The 27,451-nt window shown below is 41.8% G+C and overlaps 1 protein-coding gene across 1 annotated transcript; it reads left to right on the forward strand.

The window, feature by feature from the left end:
- Nucleotides 1-7,709: 7,709 nt before the first annotated feature.
- LOC148872153 (wall-associated receptor kinase 5-like) lies at nucleotides 7,710-20,456 on the forward strand. Its single transcript, XM_088970087.1, has 4 exons — nucleotides 7,710-7,993; nucleotides 11,307-12,307; nucleotides 12,440-12,625; nucleotides 19,255-20,456. Exons 1-4 carry the CDS (start codon nucleotides 7,710-7,712, stop codon nucleotides 20,454-20,456), a joined length of 2,673 nt encoding a protein of 890 aa, XP_088826213.1.
- Nucleotides 20,457-27,451: the final 6,995 nt, after the last annotated feature.

Raw genomic sequence — 27,451 nt, forward strand, 5'->3', positions numbered from 1 at the left:
GGTCAGACATTGCTCAAACTGTTAGTGTTGTAAGTATATACCAATCTTACCTAGGACAAGAACATTGGACTACTTTGAAAAACATACTAAAGTACCTACGGAGGACTAAACACTATTGTCTTGTTTTCGATGATAGTTCACTATAGATGCTTGGGTATATTGATGCCGACTTCCAGCATGGATGAAGAAATTTGTCTTGTCTTGGACTACTTTGCGGCCCTATGTAGTAAGAAAAATAGTCCACAATCGATGCCAAGAACATTGCCGTAAGTGAGGCTGATTAATAACTAGTATGGATGAAGAAATTTGTCCTATAATTTGGAATCCTACCATATCACCCATTCCACTATTGTGTGACAACACCAGATCTACAGGACATTGTTGGTAGAGGGGGCATCTAGATTCAAAAGGTAGCATTAGCGAACAATGTGGTAGACCCATTTACTAAGCCACTGACATAGAAAGTGTTTGAGAAATACGTGGATATGATGAGACTGAGGCCTATACCCGATTGGACCTAAGTGCAAGTGGAAGTTGTTAGACAATGTATGCCCTTAGTTCCAATCAGATTGATGTACAAATACATTTATTGTAAATGAATAAAAGTACATTATTGTTTCATGTTGATATTGGTATGTTTCTATGAAATTATCCCTTAAATTGGACACTTATGAGACTTGTGTTAGTTTAGAATGTTCTTAGCAATTAGACTTGTGGAGTTTATCCCACTAAGGCTAACACTGATGTGGTGCCAAAGAAGTTGAGGCAGCTTGTCTTAGCTGCGAGGGTTAGACCCAAAGCGCATGCAATGTGTGTTTGGATGAAACACTGAACTCAAACTATTTTCTAGTTATGTCCTGGACTTTGGAGATTGATGGGCAAAATTAGAAAGCTACACGCAACCCCTAGACCTGATTATGGTACTGCACTAGGTGTCGGATTGGGTTGTCTTTGATATGTCAATCAATGTGATCCATTGAGGGTCAAAACTTGGGTATGTTGGGGTAGTCTGAAATTCATCTAAGTGGATTTCAACTATGTTTGAGATTTGTTTTTGAAAAATATATTTATATGATATATATATATATTATGTTTTATGAAAAATGTTTGCAAAAGGTTTTAGTTCCCAGGATCCATCCAAGCAGAGAGTGTGACATTGTACTTTGCAACCAGGGGAGAGATCCTTCCATGTTGGGTAGTGTTTGATCATTATGGGCCGAGAGGTTAAGTGTAAGAGACCATTAAGGGCGCTAATTACCTGATAGACTTTATCTTACTTAAGTCTATTATCCTTGGGTTTTCATAGGATGGCTGAATTTAAGGATCATTTAAGTGTAAATGTTGGGCCTATAGTGATGTGTTCAGGGGTTCACTGCATTTAGCAATGAATTCAACCTAGCCTTTTCACAGAGGCTGGGCCGAACCCATGTGGAATTATGTGAGGTCATTGTGGGGTCCCATACCATACTAGTTCTCTTTGCACCATTTTGTCTTCTAGTTTTTTTCCAGTTTGACCTCATCTATGTGGGACGGATATAGATAAGTTTTTCCTCTTATTTTTACAAGAAAAATTCAGGTGATATCAGGCTCAACTTCCCTAGTTCAATCCAAGCAGTTGGGTTATAGTTTTGCTGAAAACAGTGTTACTGAACCGGCTTCAGGAATACACTGCGCCATCTTCAATGGAGGTTGGTTTTAGGATTGATTTGGGCATGAACTTCCACTTTGAGATCTGCATTCGTGGTATCCGTATCAGGTATACATCTCCCTCTTTGATTGCTTTCAAATCTAGTTCGGTTCAGTGCAAGACTGATCCTAAAAATGCAAATTTTCAAAACATAGGGGATTCGATTCCTAGAAAGATTAGAAAATTTTTGAAAATTCTCCGAACCATCTAGCATAGTTCGGCCATCCATATGATAGATTCTAACTAAGGTTCAAAGTATCGGAAAAGCAAGGTGTATTGGAAAGACAATTTTAAGAGATGTATCGGGATACACTTGGGATACAATATGGATACAGACGAAAAACCAAGATACGCATAAATATGGTAAAAATTTCAAATAAATCTTAAAAAATATATTAATAACTATATTTATGAATTTTATATAATTGTAAATAAGTTATTTAAATGTAAAAAAACATAATTTAATGGTTTATATAAAGTGTGACATATTGGGACACAATTAATAACCATTGAAAAAATGATGGAATAACTAAAATGTAAATAAACAAAAGAAAAACTAAAATGTGAATGTCAATTTTCAAAAACCAATACAATTAACCTTAATATTTATTAGAATATAAATTTTTATAATTAATTCTAGCATTTATTAATAAAAACTTGTCACTCATTAAGAAAAGTGAAAAATTACTTAAAATTAAAAATACATATAATCATAGCAAACAAATATGTGTGTCTCATTGGCGAACTTGTGGTTGTTAAAACTTAAAATCAAGTGACTAAGGTTCAAATCTTGCTATAGATAAAATTTAAAGATTTTACACTAACAAAACGAAATTAATTATAGGATCATTAATTAAAGGTATTAGTGAGAGAATTTGATTTAGGCACTAAAATTCAAATTTAAATTTAAATTTTCCTTAGAGTAATTGACTAATCAATCAAAGAGAAATTAGACTTAAATAAATGACGTTAATGAGATATTTGACATTAAATATGGATTAACAAATAACGATACAAATCCGAACTGTATCAGACTATATCGGGCCCATATTGGTCGATACATGTCTAAAACAGGCCGATACGGGCTCGTATCGGCCGATACATATGAAAAAAAAAACGGAACGAATGCTTTACACCCGTTCTACGTACGTATTGGGTTCTTGTCAGAAACGGAACAAATGATTTACACGTTCTGCTATTGGGTTCTTGTCGGTAACAGAACGAATGATTTACACATGTTCCATGTATTGGGTTCCTATTAGAACAATATGTATCGGTTGATGCAGACCGATACATTGCGATATTTTGAACCTTGATCCTAACCCTTCCAACAACATGTCTCTACAATTAGAAATCTAGGATGGTAGTTGATGAAGGGTGATTTGGCCCGATCTGGTAATAAGAAGTCACGTGGACATGACCTGACTAAGTGATAGCAGCTCAGCTTGACATGCCAAGTCCACAACAGATCGAGCTCGGATATTCAACCACTTCGGCATGGGTCACCTCGAGACGAGGTCACCTCGATACAAGGTCGCAACTGGATCACCTCGGCCCTAAGGTACTTCGGCATTCACTCCAGTTCGGAGCTAAAAAGCATCAGCTCGGGGATACCGACTTGGACCACTACGTGATGATCTCGGAAATCTCTCCATCAGACTCTGGGCCTCACGGGATCACGCCTTGTAACGGCAAGCCTCATCTTCCCCCCACCCGGTTCGGGTGGAATTGATAAGCCTTATCAGTTGGTAACATTATCCTCCAATTAAAGCAGAAATGGATTCCATCATGACGAAGATCCCAGAACTGATCCGCAAAACCCATGGGGACTCAGCTATATAAAGGCTCCAACTCCGATGGCATAAGGTACGCGTGATTTCTTTGCTCTCTACTTTCTCTAAATTATTCAGCTCGCAACAGCCTACTAAATTAAGCATCGGAGCGACCTAGCTGGGCTAGCCACCCCAGGTTCTCTGATCCTTTTCTTGTAGACTTAGCTCACCATCTGACTAGAAGCCAGATCATCCTCCAGCAAAGAGCAGTCAGATCGCGCAACATCAATTGGCGTTGTCTGTGGGAATCACTACAAAAAGCTTTCTCCACACTCAACAGCTCATCTAAAATCAATGGCATCCTCTAGTCACGCCGGACAGAGCGCTGAAATGAACGTCTCTGGGGAGCAACCTCAACTTCCATCAGTCTGCACCGGTCAGTTCACCATACCGCTCACTGCGGCTGGGGTTCCAACACTGACCATGCCGTAAACTTCTACGCAGGTAAACACACCACTCCCTCCTGTAGTTGGCGCGACCTTCGCTGAACCATCTGTGGTTCCCTCTGGAGTCAGGCAATCCCAGTTCGATGACCTGGTACATTGAGTGCGGGCCATTTAGGTCCAAATGCAATAGGTCCAACAATTCCAACAATACCAGCGACATATGTTTTACCAATTCTACCAGCAGTAGTTCCCTCCACTACCGCAAAACCAACAGTCGGCTTCACCTCGGCACCTAACAACTCAATAGAACCGACCTCACATGCAAGACATCAATCAATCTCCCCACCGAGGCGAGGAGACTTCACAGGTCCCAATCCCTCCCAGGAGCCAAGTCTCACCTCGTGGAAGGAGAGACGAACACATCACTCCGCCTGCTTCGCAAGACACCCTCGAAAACAGGCCTGGAGACACTCAGCCCGCTAGAGCCATTCTTCCTCGACGTTCGCATCAAGAAGGTGGTTCGCTCGCAGGTAACCGGTTTGGGGTTCTGGCTGCGAACTCAAGGCAAGCCCTTTCCATCCATGGTAGTCAGCCTCAACATCCAGGGAACTAAGAGCTACCTTACGGCAGAATAGTACCAGACGACACAGAGGTTAGGCCAAACCAACTCAAAACCGCCAGCTCGCAAGGCCAAACTAGCAGGAACAAGTAAAAGGTAAAGAGGAGGTGAGCTCAGTAGGCACAAAGACCGCTCCTCTCCTCTCCTAGTCGTCCCCTCTATCCTCCGAGCTATTAGCGACCCCGATGCCCAAGGACTTCAAAATGCCTCCCCTCGACAAGTATGATGGATCTTTTGATCCTAACGACCATGTAGACTCCTTTTAGTCCCAAATGCACCTAGCTGGGGCTGACGAGTCCTGCATGTGCGTGGCTTTCTCCATCACATTTAAAGGAGTAGCTCGCACATGGTACCTGAACCTCACGACAGGAACAATCAAGAGTTGGGCACAGTTCATGGAGTTGTTCACCTCACACTTCATCATCAGCAAGAAGTGTTTGAGGTCCCAAGAAAGCCTTCTGAATGTAGTTCAAAGAGGAGGGTAGTCCATTAGAAGCTACATCAAGCGCTTCAATGACACCTGCCTACAGATCCCCGACCTAGACCTAGCGGTGAGGCTTACGGCAGCAAAGAAGGGTATAACTCACAGGGAGTTCAAATGGCATGTGCTAGCCAACAAGCCGAAAGACATTACAGAATTCCTCAAGCTCGCCGATCAGTTCATCGGGACCGAGGAAGAGATGAATCAGAGGACCGATAATCTAGCAGAAAAGAGAAAAAGAGAAAGTGACAACACAGGTAATGACGGGAATAAGAGAAGAAAGAGTAAGTCCCTGACCAGGGGAGGAAACAAGTCTGGGAGCCGATCTCCTTCGCGATCTCGCAAGTCAGGTCAGCGTTCCAGAACTTCGCCTGTTGAAAGGATGAGCTATACACCCCTCAACGCGAAGCGAGGAGAAATCCTAATGGCAATCAAAGACTCTTCCTATGTCAAGGGGCCACCTCGGTTAAGGGGAGACCCCACCACCAGGAACAGGAATGTTTACTATCACTTTCACAAAGACCACGGACATAGTACCCAGAATTGTACGAACCTCCGCGACGAGATCGAGGAGCTCATCCATCGCGGGTATCTAAAAAATTTTATACAAAGAGAAGAAAGAAACCAAGCAGATCGGCAAACAAACCGGCAGGGGGACCAAAGAAGAAATAAACCTGAGTCTAACAGCAGACAAAGTGAGCAACTGCCACGGCAGTTGCCTAAAGAAAGCAAAATCTACAGAGTAATCAACATGATTACTGGCGGGTCCATCATCATGGGTTGCACTTCGGCAGTAGGTCAAACTTCAGTTTGCGAACTAGAAAATGAGGAGCAGAACCCGCCGAAGCAACCCAGACTTGAAGACCCTATCTACTTCACGGAGGATTATGTGCGCGGGATCCAATATCTTCACGATGACGCCCTAGTGATAAATCTGAGGATAAATGTTTTCGATGTCAAGTGCGTCCTAGTGGATTTGAGTAGCTCGGCCGACATTCAGTTCAAGGATGTCTTCGACAAGCTCCAGCTCTAGGAAAGCGACCTTAAGCCAACGGATACCCCCCTAGTAGACTTCAACGGCGAGGAAGTCAGACCTCTAAGGCGAGTCTCAGTACCCGTAGAGGTCGGCATGTGGACAAATATTGTAAGGTTTGAGCACACATTCTTAGTGGTCGCAACTCTTTCCCCGTACAATGCCATAGTAGGTCGGCCCATTACGCATGCACTACGTGCGGTAGTATCCACCTACTATTTGGCAATGAAGTTCCCTACGGACTATGGAGTAGGGGTTGTGCAAGGTGACCAGCTTGAATCTCGCAAATGCTACATCGCCGCCCTCAAGGGGAAAGCCAAGCTAGTGGCTGACATCGAGCTCGAGCGACCTACGGAGTATGCTGAGGAGCGAGCTACACCGATAAAGGAGACGGTTCACATGCCAGTCTCAACAGATGAACCAACTGAGACCCTCCAGATCGGCGCTTCAATCGAGGAACCACTTCGCTCTTAGCTGGTAAGTTTTTTACTTAAAAATTTAGATGTATTTGCTTGGTTCACGGCAGAAATGCCCGGAATAGACTCTAAAATATTAACTCATAGGCTAAATACTGATCCCTTAGTTAGGCCCATTAGACAGAAAAAACGCAACATCGCCCCGGAGTATTGGAGGATAGTCGACGAAGAGGTCAGGAAGCTCTTAGCAGTAGACTTCATCAGGGAGGTCCATTACCCGAGCTGGGTAGCTAACCCAGTTCTGGTAAAAAATGCCAACGGTAAATGGTGCATGTGCATTGATTATACCAACCTGAATAGAGCCTATCCAAAATCCTAACAAGTGTGTCTCCGGGTCACCTTGAGTAAATTCTTGGGTTACATAGTCAACCAACAGGGCATCAAAGCCAACCCAGAAAAGATAAAGGTCATCTTAGATATGAGACCACCTCGCAAAGTAAAAGAGCTTTAGAGGCTGAATGGCCGTATAGCCGCTTTGAGCCCTTTTATGTCAAAGTTGGCAGATCGTTGCCTGCCTTTTTTTAAGGCCATAAAGAAGAGTAAAGACTTCAAGTGGACTACGAAGTGTCAGCTCGCCTTTCACGAGCTGAAAAGATACCTAGCTAGTATCCCGGTTCTAACCTGACCCGAGGAAGGGGATATTTTAATGTTGTACCTCTCCGCGAGTGATGAGGTGGTCAGCTCGGTACTGATAAAAGAAGTAGATCGGGTCCAATGACCCATCTACTATGTTAGCAAGGTTTTGTAGGATGCTGAAACTAGGTATCCGGAGATCGAGAAACTGGCGTATGCGCTAGTCATAGCAGCTCAGAAGCTTCCTCCATACTTCCAAGCCCACACCATCGTCGTCCTCACCGACAAGCCTCTGAGGTAGATTCTGCTCAAGCCTGAGGTGTCTGGCAGATTAACGAAATGGGCTACCGAACTCAGTGAGTATGACATCCGGTACGAACCTCAGATGACAATTAAGGCCCAAACCTTAGCCGATTTCATGGCATAATGTACGTTCGGCACTGCAACCCCCGAGCTGGCCGAGCTCGAGCACATGGATGACACTTCAACCAGCGCGGCACCAATCCCGGTTAGAGCAAGACCGACCTAGGACGAGGAGCCCTGGATCCTCCATGTTGACAGCTCATCCAACCAACAAGGAAGCGGTGCGGGCAAAATTCTGTACGGTCCAAGCGGGGTGAAGATGGAATACGCGCTTCAGTTTGGGTTTGCAGCATCCAACAATGAAGCAGAGTATGATGCATTAGTAGCTGGGCTCGCTCTCACAAAAGAAGTGAAGGCTAAGCACCTCATCATATGCAACGACTCCCAGCTCGCGGTCAACCAAGTCAGCAGCAAGTATGAAGCCCGCGACCCCACCATGGCTACTTATTTGGCCAAGGTCAGAGAGGTTCTGCACGGCTTCATATCTTATTTCACTAGGCAGGTCCCGAGATCCGAGAATACTGAAGCCGACGCCTTATCCCGGTTAGCCAGCACAAGCAGCAACACCATGTAGATCGTGTACATAGAGGACCTACCTCGGCCTAGCATTCTCGGGGGGGCAGGAGAGGTCATTCCTGTAGCACAAGCAGAGCCGAGCTGGATTGACCCGCTCGTGAATTATCTGCTTCACGGGATCCTCCCTGTAGATCGCAATGTGGCCCGATGGGTAGAGCTCCAGTCGGTTAAGTACGTCATTATAGATGGACGGCTGTACAGGAGATCTTTCACACTGCCCTACTTGCGTTGCTTGCAACCCTCAGAAGCCGAGCTCGTTCTCCGCGATACCCAAGAAGGCTTGTGCGGCAGACACTTGGGGGGTAGGGCTCTTGTCCAGAAGGCATTGCGACAAGGTTACTATTGGCCCACAATGAAGGCTGACGCACTCGAGCTAGTCAAGAAGTGTGACAAGTGTGAGAGGCACGCCAACATCCACCACCAACCTGCTGCTGATCTCAAATACCTCACCAGCCCATGGCCCTTCGCATAGTGGGGAATCGACATACTTGACCCATTCCCGCCTGCGACAGGACAGAGGAAATTTCTTGTCATAGTAGTGGACTATTTTACGAAGTGGGTGGAAGCGGAACCCCTAACGAAATTCAAAATGTCATTCATTTCATTTCATAATAATTATACAAATAATATTACGAAAAGGTATGAACATGCTTAATGCAGAGCTATAAACATTCAAAATGTCAAAAATTCCCATTCTATATATTAATGCAGCCTGTGAATTGGCATCAATTCCGAGCTGTCACCTACCCCAACTGTACTTTGAACCTAAAAATTCTGACTCTGGGCTGAACTGTCATTCTTCCTATATTATAATGACAGCCTAGTGCAAGAGGCTCCTAACAATGCAGGGTCTGGGGAGGGGGCAAATGCATGCAGCCTGACCATATAGGTTGTTTCAAGATTCGAACCCTCGTTATCTAAGTCACAATGGAGCAATTACCAACAAAGACCCCCTCTGTAATTAGAATTCTATCAGTTAAGGTTGAAGAAAAGAATCTCATGTGACTTTAGACTTTTCCAAATCACCAAATTACCCTTTTCCAATTATTCTTTTAACATTCTTTTCAATTTCTACTTCTTACGGGTTAAATTGATTTAATTTTGTTGCATTTGTTGCATTTGTTGCAATTCTAGATTTCAATAGGAGTTTCTTGTTTTTTTTTTTTTTGCTGCAATTTCCATTTTAATAGAAGTTTCTTAAGTGGGTATTTTGGTAAGTTAACTTTGATTCAACTTAATGGAGAGGAGGGTTTTGTTGGAAACTAAAAGTTCATGGGGGTAACTGTCACTACCCCCAAAGTACAAGGTAGTAATCTGAAATTTAATATTATCATAAAAATAAAATAAAATTAGAAAAGTACTTAAATATAATCTATAGTTTCAGAAACCAATTATATATATATATATATATATATATATATATATATATATATAGATAGATAGATAGATAGATAGATAGATAGATAGATAGATAGATAGATAGATAACTTCTTGATCTTTCAAATGTTTAATAGATAAAAAGTAAATGATATAACTACCCTTAACTGTTCATTAAATTTTCAAAATATGCCCTATTCAAGATGTTGAATTCTATCGTCTCTTCTTCTTCTTCTTCTTCTTCTTCTTCCCTCTTTCTTTTTCTTTCTCCTATCCTATCTTCTCTACTGCTCCATACTCCACTTAATGAGAGTAGCCCTATTTCTCCCTTTTTCTCTTCTCCATTGCCACAAGCACCACCAAACTAGAGCAGGGGCTTTCCCTTCCTCTTCCTCCTCTTCTTCTTCTCTATTTTATTCTCCCCTTTGTCCCAATCACTTCTAAGGTCATTGAGCAGAGTCGCCCTTTCAAAATTTGTGTTTGAAATGGTGTTCTACTTTCACTTTTATAAACCCCCTTCTACAAAAAAAAAAGGATGTCCCCTCTTAGGTGCCATTTGATTGCACTTTTTAGAGGTCTGAATCTGAAAATGCTACTTCTCATACCTCACCCCTTGTTTGGTTGTACCTCTTAAAATGTTTCTAAATCTGATTTTTACATCTGAAAATCATAGACCTTGGCCCAGCTCTTAACGCTCTCAGATGAGTTTCAGAGCCGGTCCAATGTCCAAAATATCCTTACAATTTTTCGTAAATGACCCGAGTTACCCCTAATACCCCCAAACCCAAAAAACCTAAACATTCGACCTCTCTTTCTCTCTTGCTCTCTCCTTCTCTCTCTCTCTCTCTCCCCTGTCTTCCCACCACCGCCACTGCCGATGTCTTCTCTCTCTCCCCTTGTCTTCTCTCTCTTGCTCTCGTTTTCGCTCTCTCCCCCTGTGTTCTCTCTCTCCCTCTCTCTCTCTCTCTCTCCCTCCCCTGTCTTCCCACCAACGCCATCACCGCTACAACAAGCAACAGTGGTGGTTCATTGAATAATAATAATGCTTTTATTAATTATTAATTATAAATCATTTTAATATTTTTATTAAATTTACTTATGTTATTTATTAATTATTAATTATTTTTATCAACTATTAATTTTTAAAAATTATTTTAATTTTTTATTTGTGTAAATTATTAATTATTAAGTAGTAATTATTTTAATATTTTTATAATCGTTATTTATTTTTTTAATTTTAATTATTACATTTATTAATTAGTAATTATTAATTTATTATTTTTTATTTGTATTGTTTCAATATCATTTTGAGGTTAAAAATTATTTTTTATGAGATAATGTAAATTGAATTCAACATTTCCAAATTGTATGTTTTAGGGGTGAAATAGTAAAATCAGTAAATTTCAGATGGTAAAGGGTTGATCCAACACAAACAAACTTATGGATTCAGATCCACTAAAAAGCAGAAAAGCAACTATGCCTCTTTTTAGATTTCAGACACATTTAATATCTTTTTAACTTTTAAGAACTGAATTTTCAAATTTATCAAACGCCACCTTAGTTTAAGTGTGTGCCCCTTGTAAAACTTAGTCAAAGTTGATTTGCACCCATAATCCCATTTGTTTCGTAATAAGCATTGTTTGAATATGAAGAGGTTGGGAGAGAGAGAGAGAGAGGGGCTAGCTCAAGAAGAATAAAGAGAAGATGAAGAGAGAGAAAGAAAAGAATATGGTAGTTACCACTTTGGTTCGGTCAATTGGGAGATGGAAGACAATGAAAAGGAAGAGGAAGGCAAGAAAATGACTAAATGAGTGACAATTTGGTCCTCTTCTATCAAGCAAGGAAGCCAATAACTATTAGCGGCATAGCGGGACAACCCTCTATTGCGAAACCAAAAGTGCAGTCATGGTAGCTCATACTTAACAATGGCTCTGCAGGTTGTGCTACTCCTCCTCCTGTTGTCTTCTTTTTGCTCAGCAACTGCGACATCATCATCTTCATCATCAGTCAAGTCGGTGCAGGTAAAGCCTAACTGCCCAGATAAATGTGGGAACATCACCGTTCCCTACCCCTTTGGCTTTGGACACGACCCTAATTGTTACAGAGATGGCTTCAAACTATCCTGCAACCACACTTTCACCCCTCCCAAATTATTAATTGCCTCTGCTGATACGATCATTTTCGAAGAGACAGACCAAGACGGGGTCTATAAGGAGGCTGCTGATAGAGTGCTGGAAGTTAAAGAAATATCATTATTACAAGGCCAATTGCACGTCTATTCATTCGTGGACTACAATTGCAACAACCATACCTTATTTGTTAGCCCTAATACGTCCTCAATCTTAATGTGGTTGGGTCGGACCTCCTTCACTTATTCCGACACTCGCAACATGTTCACGGTTATCGGTTGCGACTCTCAAGCCTACAATAGGTATACCAACAATGAAACTTCCGGATGGTATGGAACCCTCCAATACGGCTGTCAAGTGTCATGCTCTGAGAAAGAGGAAACGCTGAGTGGGAATTATAGTGGCATGGGTTTCTGCCAAACCACCATCCCCAAGGGAGTAAAGATATTTGAAAGGAAGATGGAGATTCTAGACAACTCATCATCGGATTTCAGTCCATGCGCATACTCTTTCATCGCTGACAAGGAACGGTACAACTTCTCCGTAGCTGATCTCTCGGGCTTTGATTTCTATAGAAGAAACAGAGGAATGGTTCCAACCATACTCGACTGGGCAATAGAGAACGACTCCTGCGAAAACATTACGTTGAGAAACTCCACTACTTATGCATGTGGCAACAACACCGACTGTTACAAGTCCCCCAACGGTCTCGGGTATCTCTGCAAATGTTTGGAAGGCTACCAAGGCAACCCTTATCTTCAAGACGGATGTCAAGGTACATAATAATATCGATAATTTAATTTCATTCTTCTTCACCAAATTTGCCTCTTTCCAAATTCTACCTAAAAAACCGAGTCTTCACAAAATTTTGATTCTAGTCCAATAATTTCTAATAAATGGTTCGCAGATATAAATGAATGCTCGAATTCAACCATGAATGACTGTTCATCATCTGCAATTTGCACAAACATGCCTGGAGGTTATAACTGCTCTTGCCCACTTGGCACAGAGGGTGACGGAAGAAGAAATAGGCGTGGTTGCATCCCTCTTCCACCTTCAAAGACAAAACATTGGGTGATTCAACTCTCCATAGGTAATATAATTTAAATCCACGACAACATATAATTGCTATTTATTCATTCATCAGCATCAGGATTTCTCCCCAAACTCAGTAGTCAGTTCCATTATTTGTCAAAACCCAAGCGATATGGCTTGACAAGAGAAAATTAAGATCTAGGCAGATTGTGAAGTAACAACAGCAGAAGCTGCTCAACTGTGGCAGCCATGGAGATTTGGAAGATCTCTGATGAGGTAGCCGGAGATACAAACGGCCGGACCCGATGATCTATGACCGGGATGAGCTCTGATGAATTAGTAGCAAATAAATAATAAAATTACTTAACACACCCTATAGCTTTACATATTTATTAAAATCTACACTCAATTTTACATTTTATTAAAATAACTTTTATCATTTATAAACAATTTGTAATTGACCTTTTCCTCCCGAACCTTTTTATATTTTCATGGAGGAATGATCTCATTATAACTTGTTTTAGAAAAGCATAGACCACAAGTGATACAAGAATTTGTGAGGGGTATTTTTAGAATACAAAGCACCTGGTCACGATTGTCGGCTGCATTTTTGGAATTCAAAAGCGTCACATTTTTTTAATGAATTTAAGACATGTTTGGGAGTACTTAAGTGTTTATTTGGGTCGGGATCTTTCCATCAAGTATTTATTGATGTTTGGGAAATAAGTTCGAAATAAGTGCTTAATTTAAAAATAAGTGTTTATGTTTTAAGCCCAAATTTCCAGTTTTTCTAGGTGTTTATACAATAACCATTTATTCAATTTTTTTCTTCCAAAATTGTTCCTAGTTGAATTTTAAAATAGCACCTATAGAATTATCCCTAGTTGAATTTTATAAAAGTGATTTTGTAAAGGTGCCTTTATAAAGGTGTTTTAAAAAATTTGACCTGGGGGTTCTAAAAAGTTGGAGTGATGTCTAACTCTTGGGTTTAACAGTCCTAGTGTCTGATCTAGTCTTGGTCTTAAAACATTGTTGCAGAGGGAAAATCATTAATTCTCATAAAAAATAACATTATATGCTACATATAGCTCATATGAACACAATTTGTATAACAAACAAGGGTAAAATACAAAAACCTCCCCTAAAGTTTCTAACAATCATAAAAACCTCCCCTATAGTTTCATTCTAATAAATACCTCCCTTGGACTTTTGAGTAATTCGATAATAACCTCCCTTCCATCACCTTCCCAGACACAAAACATTAGACTGATGCACCAGTTTTTCCAAATACCCATTATACCCTTTATAAATTATTTTATATACAAAGTTACTGAAATAACCCTATTTTAACTTGACAAAACCTCCTCTAATGATTATCTTCTAAAGTTTTTATTGAGTGAAAATACGGTTATTTTAGTAATTTTGTATGTAAAATAGTTTATAAAAGGGTAGAATGGGTATTTGAAAAAAAATTGGTGCATTTGTCCAACATTTTCCATCTGGGAAGGTGATGGAAGGGAGGCTTTTGTCAAATTTTTCAAAAATTTAGGGGAGGTATTGGTTAAAATGAAACTATAGGGGAGGTTTTTATGATTGTTAGAAGCTTTAGGGGAGGGTTTTATATTTTACCCAACAAACAATACTGAAGTTGAGAGTGATTAAGGGTCATAAGTGCATATAACATGCATAACCAAATGCACAAAGAAAAGAATAGTCTAGTGGTGACCCAAAAGTCATTGCCATGAAGGTTTCATGTTGAGAATATGTTTAGTTAGGCAAGCAATTGATGGTAAAAACAACATACTCAAAGGCATCATACAAGCAGTTTCGCAGAATAGATGCTCTAGCCATCATGGCGAAACCTATCTCAACAATGAAGATAGGATATGAAATGAGTAATACTAGTTGATGCTGCTCAATCCGAGGTGATGCACGAACTGAGGGGAGCAACCAAATAGTCCTTGCCAACAGGGCGGTAATTTGATGTTGCTCAATTCGAGGTGATGCACGAATTGAGGAGAGCAACCAGATAGTCCTTGCCAATAGGGCAATACCGAGCTACAAGGACGAGTCCACGCTTCAAGACTTGTGATCAAGAAAGGAGAAGTCAGAGGCCCGAGGAGCTATCCCCGGGTAGATACTCCGATGCTCAAGTCAGTAGGAGGTGGTAAATGGTCAGGCCGAGCAATAAGGGTGCTGGTCCGAGCTAAGTAGTAGTATGGGTTTTAGAAGTTGGGTCCCTTACCTTGAGCATGCACTACCTTCTTATAGCCGTGGACATGTGTCCTGGTCGGATTGGGCTCCCGAGGTTGTCGGGATGAGGTAAGCCACCGAGGTATTCAGGATAAAGTCCTAATCCTCAGCAGAGTAGATGACGTGGCTGAGGGGATATGATGGGGGCCACAGTAATAGCGTAGTCCGGCGTAGGCTACGAAATGAGTGCGTGCTGTGGAGCTGGCCAAGCTATGCTGATGTGGCTAGGCTGACTGGGCGATGACTGGGCAGCCACGTGTCTCTCTGGACCAGCTTAGCCATGATACAAACACCACTCCCCCAATTCTAAAGTCGAGGCATAAGGTGTTCCGCCGAGGTGTAGCATGGCAAGACGCCTTGTTCCTCAGCTGAGGAACTCCAAGTTGAAGTCTAGTTGAAATCTGGTTGAGCGTCTGGTCCACTTGATCTTTCTCGGTGTTTGCTAGGATGTGAGGTCCGTGCAATGTAGGCTATGGCCGGGGAGTCCTTCAATCGTCGGCTGCAGAACTTCATGAATTCTATCTTCGGAATCCAAACACCAACCTCAGATTGGCGCCGTCTGTGGGAAACACACAAAAAGCCTTTCCTAAAAATCATTCATTCCTCGCCACGCAATCAAGAAAGCAATCAAGATGCCCAAGAACTAGTCCGAATGATCAATAGGTCCATCCCCATCTTGGGAATCTCGGCATCACAAGCCTTCCGCATCAAGAAATTCCACAGCCTCCAGCCGCGGTTGATCCTATACAGTTTCAAGCAATGCAAGAGAGTCGATAAGATCTTTGAGATGATGCAAACACTAGGATGTGTGGCACCGCCCATCCGAGCCGTCCCCCCTCATGCCACGACATGTACGAACGATGATCCTCATCCCAAGGACCCCAAAACGCATCAACCGGAAAGGAGGGGAATGCGGTCCGAGCGTGAGAAGCAAGGCACAGTAAGGTTCCGCCTCCACGGCTCGCTCCCGTGAGCCCGACAACCACACACACAGCCGTGCTACACCGCCATGCTACATAGCCACGCTACACCGTCACGCTACATTGCCGCACTACAAAACTGCACTGCATAGTCGCACTACACAGCCACGCTATACCGCTGCGCTACACAGCTGCACTACACCGCCGCGCTACATAGCTGCACTACACAGTTGTACTACATAGTCACGCTACACTACACAACCACGCTACATTGCTGTGCTACACAACCGTGCTACACATCCGACTGACTGACGCATGCACGACACATTGCACACACATCATCTAGGTCGCACAAAAAATGTCACGCAACATAGGCAACGCAACATTGAATCAGCTGACCTACCAATGGGCATGGCATGAAGCTCGGCAGTGAATCACTGACTAATAAAACTGACTCAGCCGACCTATAATGGCTCGAGCCCTTAACGCGTAGCTCGTAGCTAGCTCGACAGCGTATAGCCGAACATCTGACTCGGCTGATCAATGACCAGAGCCCAAATCGGAGAAGATCGTTCCCGCCTCTGAGGATAGAGGGCGATCATTGTACTCTGTACTTTGGCGACAAAATGTCACAGAGCCACCTTAACAGCGTCTGGGCCACGAAGGGCCCCAAAGGCTCCCGAGACTAGAAACTGAGCATCCCAAAGTTGAGAGCTCGGAATACACTCCGGCCACACTATCCGGAGACCGAAGATCTCGACAACCCCAGACCTCGACTAAGGTAAGGCCGAGGAACCAACTTGTATGTATGCACACAAGTTCAGAACAAAACAATTTCATTAATTTAAGCCATTAATACAACAGGTTAAAAAAAAAGAAGATAAGACAATTCTAAGAGCAACCCGCAGCTATTCAATCCTCGGCGGGGGGGGGGGTCGGCGGCCTCAACACCGAATCTCAGCTTTCCACCGGCATCAGAAAGCACCAGGTTGAGCTAAGCCCCTGACTTTGGAGCTCGGCACACCATGGTCGAGCATCACAGTGGCCTCAACACCAAAGCTTGGCATCCACCGACATTAGAAAGCACCCGGCCGAGCTAAGCCTCAGACTTCGGACCTCGGCACACCATGGTCGAGCATCATAGTGGCCTCAACACCGAAGCTAGGCCTCCCACCAGCAATAGAAAGCATGTGGCTGAGCTAAGCCACCGACTTCGGAGTTTGGCACACCATGGTCGAGCATCACATTAGCCTCAGCACCAAAGCTCGGCCTTCCACTGGCATTAGAAAGCCCTTCCTCGGCACCTGACCGAGCTATGCCCCTGTCTTCGGAGCTCGGCACACCATGGCCGAGCATCACAGTGGCCTCAACACCGAAGCTCGGCCTCCTACCGGCATTAGAAAGCCCTTCCTTGGAACCCAGCCAAGCTAAGCCCCCAACTTCGGAGCTCGACACACCATGGCCGAGCATCACAATGGCCTTAACACCAAAGCTCGGCCTCCCACCAGCATCAAAAATCCCTTCCTCGGCACCCTGCCGAGCTAAGCCCCTAATTTCGAAGCTCGACACACCATGGCCGAGCATCACAGTGGCCTCAACACTGAAGCTCGGCATCCACCGGCATCAGAAAGCCCTTCCTCGACACCCGACCGAGCTAAGCCCCCGACATCGGAGTTCAGCACACCATGGCCGAGCATCATAGTGGCCTCCACACCGAAGCTCGGCCTCCACCAGGAATCAGAAAGCCCTTCCTCGACACCCGGTCGAGCTAAGCGACCACACAGCATTTTAGCCGAGGAACGAAGAGCCCTTCCTTAGCTCCACCAAGAAGACGGACCTCGAAGCTCATCTCGACACCTCGGTGCCATGCCGAGCTACCCGACCGCACAACACTTCGGCTGAGCACTCCCCCTCCTTGGCTCTAGAACTGGGGGAGTGGTGTTCGGATTCTGAAGTTAGAATTCTTGGAGTTCTGCAACCGACGTTTGAAGGACTCCTCGGCCACAACCCACATTGCGCAGACCTCACATTCTGGCCAACACCAAGGAACATCAAGTGGACCAGACTTCAACTAGACTTCGACTTGGAGTTCCTCAGCTGAGAAACAAGGAGTCCTGCCACGATACACCTCGACAAAACACCTCATGCCTCGACTTCAGAAATGGGGGAGTGGTGTTTGGGTCATAGCTGAGCTGGTCCAGAGAGACATGTGGCCGCCTAGTCATCACCCAGTCAGCCCAGCCCCATTAGCACAGCTCGGCCAGCTCTGCAGCACACACTCATTCCGTGGCCTAGGCCGGGCTACGCTATTACTGTGGTCCCCCATCTTATCCCCTCAGCCACGTCATTTACCCGTGGCGCGAATAAGCATAACTACGAATAAAGAGGAGTAAGGAAGACAACTCACCAAGGATTAGGACTCTATCCTAAATACCTTGGCAGCTTACCTCATCTTGATAACCCCAAGAGCCCAATCTGACTAGGACATGGGTCCACAGCTATAAGAAGGTAGTCCGTGCTCATGGTAAGAGGCCAAACTTCTGACACCCATACTACTACTTAGCTCAGACCAGCACCCTTATTGCTCGGCCCGACCATCTACCACCTTCTACTGACTTGGGCATCGGAGTATCTACCCAGGGATAGCTCCTCGGGCCTCTGAGTTCTCCTTTCTTGGTCACAGGTCTTGAAGCGCGGCCTCGTCCTTGTAGCTCAGTACCGCCCTGTTGGCAAGAACTATCTGGTTGCTCTTCTCAGTTCGTGCATCACCTCGGATTGAGCAGCATCACTAGTTGAATGAAAAAGCCTAAGCAAAGGTTGATGCTTTGTACCACTACTAGTTTAACAAAATTTCAACTTGATTTTTTAAATTGGATAAAAGATTAGGCATTTAAGATTTTCTTTTCATTGGGAAAAATCCAAATGAACTTAGGCTTGATTTGGAAAGAGTACAAATGCAAATATGTACCATGCAAATACATATAAAATAATATAAAATATACGGTTTTTCACCTACACATTTGCATTTGTACTCCTTGCAAACTGAGCCTTAGTAAAAAATCCACAAAAGGAATGTAATATCTCTAACCTTCAATGGTGACATAAAGAAGAGGGGTCCCTAAACAGTGAAGTGCAATAACCCAAGTGAACAAGTAAAAGAGAATGGAAAGTTATGACTCTTGCCAAGAGGGCATGAACTACAAATAGAGCATTTATGAATGAAATATGAGCATTTATGAATGAAATTTGCTTTTTTAGGATTTCTGTAGCAAGGGTCTTCAAGAAAAAGTTGCCTATTGATATTACCTTTATACATTATAGAACCACTTAAGCATTAATAAACAAGATTCTTAGCTTACCACTCTATATCTACATGCATACATGACGCGTGCGTGATCAAAGACTTTTAAACAAAGTTAACACATGGGATTTGTTGCATTAAAATCTTCTATTTGTTGGTTTCCTCTTATTTATTATGTTATTCTTAACCAATTATCTTCCATGGATCATGCAGGTGTATGTTTAGGTATGGTGTTACTTCTATCCAGTTATTGGTTATACCATGTTTTGAAGAAAAGACAAATAAAGAAACGAAAAGAAAATTTCTATAAAAGAAATGGTGGTTTGCTATTGGAACAACAAACTTCATCAAAAGAAGGCAATGTCGAGAAACTAAAAGTTTTTACAGCAGATGAATTAGCAAAGGCAACTGATCAATATAATGAAAATCGAATTCTTGGTCAAGGGGGACAAGGTACAGTTTATAAAGGTATGCTATCAGATGGAAGAATTGTGGCAATCAAGAAATCCAAGATAGAGGATGAAAGTCAACTTGAACAATTCATCAATGAGGTTGTCATACTTTCTCAAATCAACCATAGGAATGTGGTTAAATTGTCTGGTTGTTGTTTAGAGACAGAAATTCCTCTATTAGTTTATGAATTCATCTCTGGTGGAACTCTTTTCTACAATATTCATTATCAAAATGAGGATTTCTTATTAACATGGGACAATCGCTTAAGAATTGCCACAGAAGTTGCAGGAGCAATTGCTTACTTACATTCAGCAGCTTCAATACCAATTTACCACAGAGACATAAAATCTTCAAACATCCTCTTAGATGACAAAGGTAGGGCTAAGGTGTCTGATTTTGGGACTTCAAGATCAATTGCAATTGATAAGACTCACTTAACCACTATGGTACAAGGGACCTTTGGATATTTGGATCCTGAATATTTTCAGTCAAGTCAACTCACGGACAAAAGTGATGTTTATAGCTTTGGGGTTGTTCTTGTGGAGCTCCTAACAGGGGAGAAGCCAATTTCTTTTACTAGACCATTAGAACGGAGAAATATTGTGACTTATTTTATTTCTGCAATAATGGAGAACCATCTTTTTGAAATTCTTGATGCTCAAGTCTTAAAAGATGGTAGAGAGTATGAACTCCAAAAGGTTGCCAACATTGCAAAGAGATGCTTGAGTTTAAATGGAAAGGAAAGGCCAATAATGAAAGAAGTTGCAATGGAGCTCGAGGGATTGAGGAGGTCTGAAGGATATTCGCATGTTGAACGAAACATTCAAGAGGTGGAATGCATCACAGATAAACCAATGGGCCTTTGTGATACAGGTTCAACTTCAACAGGATGCAAAAGTATGGAGAATAGTTTCAAAACACAAGTTGATGAGCAACCACTACTGCATAATCCATCCCTGTAGTCATCTTTACTAAGATATAGATATTAAAGATATTCAACTTCAGATGTTGTATTCTAAAGAGTTGCATTTGTGTTGTATGTCCTCTCTCTACCATAGGTGTGTTTTATACCATTTAGTTGTATGATCCATATTTTACTCTTGATATATTTGAAATATGAATAGTTTCTTAAAAGAATAATCGTTGAGCTATTAATTCGCACATCCAAGCTAATGGGTTTCTAGCTGGTTAAAGTTGACTATTAGCATTCTTTTTCTAATATATTATTCACTTGGTATGTGTAATTTGACAAATAATCTTTAGGGGGGGTCATAGAAGGAATAAGATGAATTAGGGGGTTATATGTGAAAAGAAAAAGGAGGAAGTATTTGAAATGTAATAAATTTTTCAAAAATTTTCATAAAACTATATTTTTGTAAAATAACATATTTGAAATTAAAAGATATAAAGTATTTGAATGTTTAATTAAAATGCATTAAATAATTATTGAAAATTATTAGAATATTTTGGAAATTTTAGGAAAATTTATTACATTTGATAATTTTGGAAAACCATTAAAAAATTATATAATTTTCATTACAAATTATTGAAAATTATTAAAGATAAATGACTATGTGACATGGAAAACTATAATTTAAACAAATAATTACACAAATTATTAAGATAAATTAGTATAATATTGGAAAAAGGAAATTATTGGTTAGTTTATATTAGAAATTATAAGATAAATTAGTATAATTCTATAAGTAAACCATATAAAAAGAAAATACAATATTTAATAAAAATTTAAAAAAATTTCAAAATTACACAAGTACAATAAATTTTCCAAAATTTTCATAAAATTACATTTTTGAATATTAAAGACAATTTAGTGTACTTTTAGAAATTTACCATGTGGTTAATACTCAATATATCTTTTTGATCATTTCTATCATCAAATTGAATATTGGGTTGACGGGGACAATGTTTTCAAAACTGGATCAAACCAGATGGTTAGATCTGAAAAATTGGGAATTGGACACCGTTTCACGTCAAAATAGCTTTTTGTCCAAAAACTGTTTATTTGGTTAGCGAACCGCTGACCTGCGCGGTCGAACCGTTAATCCGACAACAATTTTTGGCCTTTTTTTGTTTTTCTAATTTTTTATTTTTTATGTTAGAGCGGGTCATATGTTCGAATCGAACAGACAGGCTGTTCGATCTCATAACGGTTCCCTATCCGGTCCAATTTTAAAAACCTTGGAAGGGGAGTGGGTGACTTACCTTGAGCTTGGCTTGGTGTGCGGCATGGCCTAGCCCATGGTCCAGCCCATGGACCAGCTCGACCCATGGCACGACATGGGCCCGTGTGGGCTTGAGACATGGGTTGCGTTGAACCGACCCCCCGAATTATCCTAGAGGAGGGAGGCATGGCCCAAGACACCTCGTGGGCCAGCACGATATGACTTGCACTTTATGCGGGCCACATGTGGGTTGTGTCGTGCCGGCCCAGCACGACCCAATTTACACCTCTACTTGAACCCGCCCAATACTAGGGACAGGGCAGGGAAGTTCGAGGATTCTCCATCCTTAATGAGGAGTGGGGTGCCTTGCCCCTGAACTCGCCCGACATTGAGGAGTGGTTACTTGTGGACGTGGTGGGGATGGGGTAGAATGTCTTGACTATGGTGCAAGGAAAGGGATGGAGTGCCTTGCCCCTGAACTCGACTGACATTGAGGAGTGGTTACTTGTGGACGTGGTGGGGATGGGGTAGAATGTCTTGACTATGGGGCAGGGAAAGGGATGGAGTGCCCTACCCTGAACCCACCCCATTGTCATTCCTATATAATTGTTAATTATTAGTGGAATTAATAATGTTAGATTTTATAATTATTTTTATTTATTTAAAATTAATCCAAATTTCATTTAAAAATAATAAAAAAAATAAAAATTATTCAAATTACTACAAATTATTAATAAAATTAAATTTATTAAACAAATTTATTCATATTCAACTAACAATAATTACTTTTTATAAAATCAACATTAATTGAAAAATAAAATTATTAAATCTTTCAGATTTTCCCGTGCATCACACGGGTCCCTGCTAATATAATAGTAAAAACGAAGAAGGATAGAAAAACCTAGGCCTCAAGTTTATTGGGTCCCGAAGAAAACATTGTCAGATTTTCTAGTGTTTTGGCCTTTTAGTATCTGATTGTCTTAATTTGAATTGTAATTTAATCCTATTAAAAAGTGATCTGAATCCGATCAATTTATCATTTGATCAAATATGGATGCACCTCCTTAGTATCTACTAAGGAGCTTTTGGAGTTGTGTCTCCCACCTATATAATGCATTTTGTCCTACTTACATCTGGCTTGGGCCCTGCCCATTGTAATTATAACATGAGTTTAACCTGATCCCACCCAAATTGTAACCCTATCCAGAAATCAACCCACGTCCAAAAACTTCATTTAAAGCTTTCCAAAATTTAACGTTTTTAATCTTTTCAAGATCTTTCTATGCACGCATCTTCTAATCTTACTGATTTAACGTTTTTGTTTGGTTTGATTTTTGAGTTTCATTTTGTCTATCATTTGTTCCCCTTTTCTTCTATCTATCACGATCAAGATGCGTTGGTGTTATGGTTATGGCATCCAAAAAGTTAATCAAGATTATAATTTTGAAAGTCAGTGCCAGTTGGCAAAGTCTGTGGATGCAGTTTCCATGCATTGACCTAGATTTGTATACTGCCTTGACCTCCTCAAGTTCACTCACAAGTTTGATGTGAAAAAATGAAGTGAATAATTATCTCCCTCTTTTTCCCCATTCAAATGAACCAACTTCACTCACAAGTTTTTCCCCACCTGATATTCATGTCAGTGAAAGAATAAAGACAAGCTTTGCTAGCGAAGCTTCCGTTAAGCCGGGTCAAGGTAGACCCGAACTACATAATCCAATTTTAAAGCATCATATGTCAAAAGTAATTCAGACCCTAAGAACCATAAGACATTAAGTTTAAAATTAAAGATGGACGAGGAGCCAAATTCAAGTCTAAGTCGTTAAGTGAAGTCAACGGAAGAAGCCCATCAAAACTGAATAATTGGTTCATTTCAATGGGGAATGGGTGATATATATTGATGTGGCCCTTTATGTACCTGAAATGATGAGAGATCCATCATATAGATGGCCAAACCTAGTAGGCAGGTTGGGCGAAATTTCAAAAATTTCTCTCTCTTCCATGTGGTAATCACATTCCCTATTTTAGAAAACTGCATTTTCAATGATCAATCTTGAACCTAAACCAGACCAGATCTAAAACCAAAAAGTAGGAGAACGATATACCTGATACGGAGTAGTAGTAACCCCCAAAGAAGATGTTCACGCCCAAGGAAAATACCAAAGACTGCTCCCAATGAAGATGACACAACATAGGGTGGAGCATAATCAGTTGCATGGTTCTTCAGCAAGAACCAAATTCTTCAGCAAGAACTCGATGGAGGGCAGGTGAGCACAACTTCTGATTATATTTTCTCCCAATAGATAGATCAAGAACTCTTATTGATCGCTCCTACAGGTGGAGATCGAACTAGTAGAGGTGGCAAGAGTAGGAAGGGTAGAAATCTAAAGTAGTCGAACTACAAGATTTCTTTTCTTGTGATCTACGAACCAGAAGATCTCTCTTCTTTTCTTTGTCTTGTGTAATTTTCGTTCGCTCCTTGCTGCTTTATTTATAACCTTTAAAGAGAGGTTCTCCTAATCCCATTAGGAGTTTCTTAATCCAAATCTTGTATTTGGATGTGAACTCTCTTTAAGAGATAAGGATAATCCCTTATCTTATCTGCAGATAAATATTAGCCCTCCTAATCTTATTAGGAGTTTCCTCATCCAAATCTTTATTTGGATCTGGACTCTCTGAGTGGATAGGGATAATCCCTTATCCTATTTGCTCATCTGAATCACAAAATCGCCCTCTTTTAATTAATCACATTAAGCTAGTTCGATTTGGGCTTTAGGCCCATTAACTCTTTATGCTCACTTATCCTCCAATTGGATATCCTTGTAATGCGTGGGACCCAAACATTGATCGACACATCAGCCACATGGGTTTCAGCCCAGGCTCTGTTACAAGGCCTGGCTGAATTCACTATAGGAGACAGTGAACCCCTGAGTCCATCACCATGGGCTCTTAATAGGCCCAACATTTACACTAAATGGTCCTTAGGTCAAGCCACCTTATAAAAACCCAAGGACTATGGGTAGATGCAAGATTAGCCCATCGGGTATTACCCTCAATGGTTTTACACTCAACCTCTCAACCCATAATGATGAAACACTACCCGACAAGAGATGACCTCTCCCTCGGCTGCAAGGTACAGTGCTGCACTCTCTGCACACATGGATCCCGGTAATTAAAACATTTTGCAAACATTTTGAAACCATAATATATATATGTATATCTCTATATAAATATATTTTGTAAAACAAATTTCAACGATTGAAATCGACTACCGGCAGTTTTGGTTTCTATTAGAGAGAGTGCAACCCCGATCATTCACTTTGTCCGACAAAGGGGCTAATCCTGTCACTATGATCACCCACTCAGATGAATTCTCAGCTCTCCTAACATACCCAGGTTTTCGACCCTCTCTAAGGATCTCACTAATTGGCATATCAAAGACAACGCAATCCGACACCTAGTGCAGTATCATAATCGAGTGTAGGGGTCAGGTGTAACATTTCAGTGTTGCTCATTTATCTCTAAGGTCCAGGGCAATACTGGAATCTGGTCCGGTTCAGGGTCTCAAGAAAACCCACACTGCATGTACCTTAGGTCTCACCCTGGCAGGTGAGACAAGCCACCCCAACGATCTTGGCGGCACATCAGTGTCAGCCTTGGTAGGATAAATCTCCCTTAGATCTATCCAACGGCTGTGGAGATTCTAAACTAGCATGAGTGTCATATGTGTCCAGTTTATGGGTATTACACAGAAACACACCACAATAATATGAATCAAATATGTACTTTATTCATTTACAATAAATGTCATAATGTACATCATTCTTATTGGAGTTAAGGGCATACACTGTCTAACAGCTCCCACTTACACTCAGGTCCATTCTGGTATAAGCCGGAGTCCCATGCTTTCCACGTGTTTCTCAAACACTTTCTGTGTTAGTGGCTTAGTCAATGGGTATGCTACATTTTCCGCTGATGCTACCTTTTGAATCAGGACGTCTCCTCTTCCAACTATCTCCCACAGTACGTGGTACTTCCTCTCGATGTGCTTTGACTTCGAGTGGGCTCGTGGCTCCTTAGCCTGAGCGATAGCTCCAGTGTTGTCAGATAACAATGGAATGGGTGATGTGCTGGATGGAACTACTCCTAATTCGTGAATGAACTTCTTCATCCAAACGGCTTCTTTGGCAGCTTCACTTGTGGTAATGTATTCGGTTTCGGTTGTGAATCCGTCGTGACCCCGTTGCTACTTTTCCAGCAAACAACACACGATCCTATCATGAAAACGCATCCAGATGTAGACTTTCTATCATCTGCATCCAACTGAATCGGCCTAAGTATACCCCTGGATCTATAGTGAACTACCATTGAATACCAGACAAAACTCTTTTGTCCTTCGAAGGTACTTTAGTATGTTTTTCACAGCAATCCAATGCTCCTACCCTGGGTTTGACTGGAATCTGCTTACCACACTCACTACCTGAGCAAATGTCAGGACGAGTGCACAGCATGGCATACATGATGCTCCCTACGGCTAAGGCATAGGGAACATCGCTTCAATTCCCTCAATCTCCTCGGGAGTCTTGGGAGGCATACCCTTGAAGAGAGTGACTCTATGCCTGGAAGGAACATTTCCTTTTTTGGAGTTCTCCATGCTGTATCTCTTGACTATTTTGTCAATATAAGCAGATTGGGATAATCCTATTATCCTCTTCGATCTATCTGATATAGAGTCGAAGACCCAATATGTAGGAGGCTTCTCCAAGATCTTTCATGGAGAATTGCTATGAAAGCCATACTTTCACCGTAGTCAACATTCCTACATCATTCCCAATGAGTAGAATGTCGTCTACATACAGAACCAGAAATGTAACCTTATCTCCACTAGATTTCCTGTAAACACAGGGCTCATCTGGGTTTTGCTCAACGTCAAATTGTTTGATAGTAGAATCAAACCGGATGTTCCAACTCATAGAAGCTTGTTTAAGTTCATATATGGATTGGTTTAGTTTACATACCATGTGTTCCTGATCTGCAGCTATAAAACCTTGTGGTTGCTGCATGTAGATATCTTCAGTAAGATCTCCATTTAGGAACGCAATTTTGACATCCATTTGCCAAATCTCGTAATCATGGTATGCTGCTACAACTAGCAGGATCCTAATGGATTTAAGCATGGCCACCGGCGAAAAGGTTTCCTCATAATCGATTCCTTCTTTCTGAGTATACTCTTTCGCCACAAGACGAGCCTTGTAGGTCTCAACCTTACCATCGGGGCCCTTCTTCCTCTTATAGATCCATTTGCAACCGATTGCTTTCACCCCAGGGGCGGATCTACTAGAGTCCAAACTCCATTGGTCTCCATTGAGTCCATCTCACCTCTCATGGCATCTACCCATTTCAAGGAATCTATGTTCAACATAGCTTCTGTATAAGTTACAGGATCCTCCTCACTGGTCGTGGCTTCCACCAAGTAACTGTCCTGGTCATACCCGAAATGAACTAGAGGCCTGGAAACCCGGGTAGATCTTCTAGGTTGGTCATTACCTGGAGCTTGTGGGACATCTCCCACTACCCCTGAGCTCTCCTCATCAAGAACAACTTCTTGATGATGGTGCTCAGGATGTAATCATCTTCCAAGAAATGGACGTTTTGACTACAGAACACCTTCTATTCTCCTGGGTCATAGAATAGATAACCCACAGAGCCTCTGGGGTAGCCTACGAATAGGCAACGACTGGTCTTGGATTCCAATTTGTCCGCACACATTCTTT

This window comes from Nelumbo lutea, chromosome 2 (genome assembly GCF_056320005.1).
Source record: "Nelumbo lutea isolate HS-2025 chromosome 2, American lotus-T2T, whole genome shotgun sequence".
Lineage (NCBI taxonomy): Eukaryota > Viridiplantae > Streptophyta > Magnoliopsida > Proteales > Nelumbonaceae > Nelumbo > Nelumbo lutea.

Bases quoted from the DNA above. Each gene is read 5' to 3' on its own strand.
- LOC148872153 (XM_088970087.1), top strand. From the start codon at position 7,710: ATGGAATACGCGCTTCAGTTTGGGTTTGCAGCATCCAACAATGAAGCA. The intron at 7,994-11,306 runs GTTAGCCAGCAC...CCAAAAGTGCAG, and splicing joins GAAGCCGACGCCTTATCCCG to TCATGGTAGCTCATACTTAA. The intron at 12,308-12,439 runs GTACATAATAAT...AATGGTTCGCAG, and splicing joins TCTTCAAGACGGATGTCAAG to ATATAAATGAATGCTCGAAT.